The following is a 1,915-nucleotide window of genomic DNA, read 5'->3' on the forward strand; positions in this document are numbered from 1 at the left end:
AGGATAAAATAAATGGGTATATACATACAATGGGATATTATTTGACTATAAAAAAGTACTGAAATATACTAGAACACGGATGAATCTTGAAAACATTGCGTTAAGTGAAAGAAGCAAGGCACAAGAGGCCACCTATTGTCTGATTCGATCTGTATGTAATGATCAGAATAGATAAATCCACAGAGCAGGAAGTAGGTTAGTGGATGAAAAGGGTGGGGGGAGAAGAAAAGGAATTGGGAAATGACTGCTAACGGGTTCTTTCTGAGGCATGAAGTGTTCCAGAATTAGATAATGGTGATAGTTGCATGACTATGCGAATCTATTAAAAACCATTGAATTGTTAAAAAGGTGACTTTTATAGTATGTGAATTACATGTCAAAAAAAACCCTCCATAAAACGCTACATTTTGATTTAGTGATTGAAAAGTTTAGTCTTAGATCAGTTTTACCTTAGCAATGCAAGCTGGACAAAACCAGTCTCCATCTGGTATAGTTGTAATCTTGGGTCTATGGCAGTATGTATGACAGCCTTTGTCACAGCCATCACAAAGGAGAAGCAGTTCTTCATTGTCTCCTTTTCGACAGATTTGGCAGTACTATAATACATGAAAAATCACTTAAAATTAACCCTCTGCTATGAATAATAGTTATTGGGATGTCAAACATACCATAATTTCTAGTTTATATTAGTAATGAACATTCCGCTTGCTAACAAATATACAGTAGCCATACACATCTATGTATCTCTCGTTACACAGATATGGACCACATGACAGGTGAGCAGTTCTATTGGAGTAAATGCACATTTCAGGTACACTGCAAAGAACAAAGCTAGAGGCCGAATGCCTGCACACACTTCAGAAGCATGTACACATTAACATATGAAATAACTAACATGACATTAGAGCACATAAAGCAATGAATAGCTTTAAAACATGGTGTTTTATTTTTTAATGTGCTTTATCTTTTGCTTATCTTAGCATCCTCATGATATCCTGAGAAAGAGATAAGAATTAGAGTAACTTTTAAGATCAAAATTAGGAAACTTGTACAAAGTATCATAGTAGATACAACAATAAAAAGATGTGCCTAGATTTTGACTAAATTATCCATCTATGTTTTGTCATTGATTAAAAAGTGTATCCAAACCAGGAAACTGTAAAAACCCAAAACAAATGTGTGTCTCAAGTGCAGAAAATGAATCCTACAAAATGATTTCTAAGGAAAAAAATAGATACAATAAATTAAAGAATTTAACAAGTCTTGATTTATTTTCTAGAATGAAAAAAATTATTTTTCTATTAAAAATTCCTAACATTATCAAAAAATTTAAATCTGCCAAGAGAAGATTATTTTCCATGCATATATATTCTGTATAACAAGCAAGTTTTACAAAGAAAAGAAGAAAAGTTAGATAAGTAAAAACTTTTGAGATGGCTCTAAAAAACAGTAACTGGTAACATTACTTTTTGACATTTAGTTCATATTCTAGTCACAGTAGAAAATATCCTACAATCGATATCTTAAAAAATGAAAACATTTGAACTGGAAATTACTTATATTAAAGTTAGGCATTTACATACTCTTAAAAATAAAATAGCTTAACTATTAAAACTTGCTTTGTTTAATTTTCAGTACAACACTTTATCTTCACCTGAGAAACTCTAAAATAGTCTTTTATAACTCAAAATGTACATGTATAACAATAGTTGTAAATCTTATCAAAATGGCAGATAACACACTCTTCAAATTAACAAATATCTATCAAGTACATATGTTATATACGTAATACTAAAATTGGCACATATCCGAAGAGCCAAAGCAACAGAGATAAAGATTCTAACAACGATTATCGACTTTATGACCTTTCCTAACACCAAATTGCTAAATTCCTTCAGATGGTATTATTTCTCTA

The 1,915-nt window shown here is 31.1% G+C and overlaps 1 protein-coding gene across 5 annotated transcripts in view; it reads right to left on the reverse strand.

Moving 5' to 3' along the window:
* Nucleotides 1-427: 427 nt before the first annotated feature.
* Nucleotides 428-1,915, reverse strand: part of BAZ2B (bromodomain adjacent to zinc finger domain 2B) — a 271,958-nt gene continuing 270,470 nt past the window's right edge. For all 5 annotated transcript variants that reach the window (XM_023516805.1, XM_023516804.1, XM_023516803.1 and 2 more), the window contains one exon: nt 428-596. In XM_023516805.1, the coding sequence (XP_023372573.1) occupies nt 435-596 (162 nt within the window). In that variant the 3' untranslated portion in view covers nt 428-434. The remainder of the gene's footprint in view (nt 597-1,915) is intronic.

The sequence above is a fragment of the Otolemur garnettii genome, unplaced genomic scaffold, assembly GCF_000181295.1.
Source record: "Otolemur garnettii isolate 467f Iridium unplaced genomic scaffold, OtoGar3 scaffold00098, whole genome shotgun sequence".
In the NCBI taxonomy this organism is placed as follows: Eukaryota; Metazoa; Chordata; class Mammalia; order Primates; family Galagidae; genus Otolemur; species Otolemur garnettii.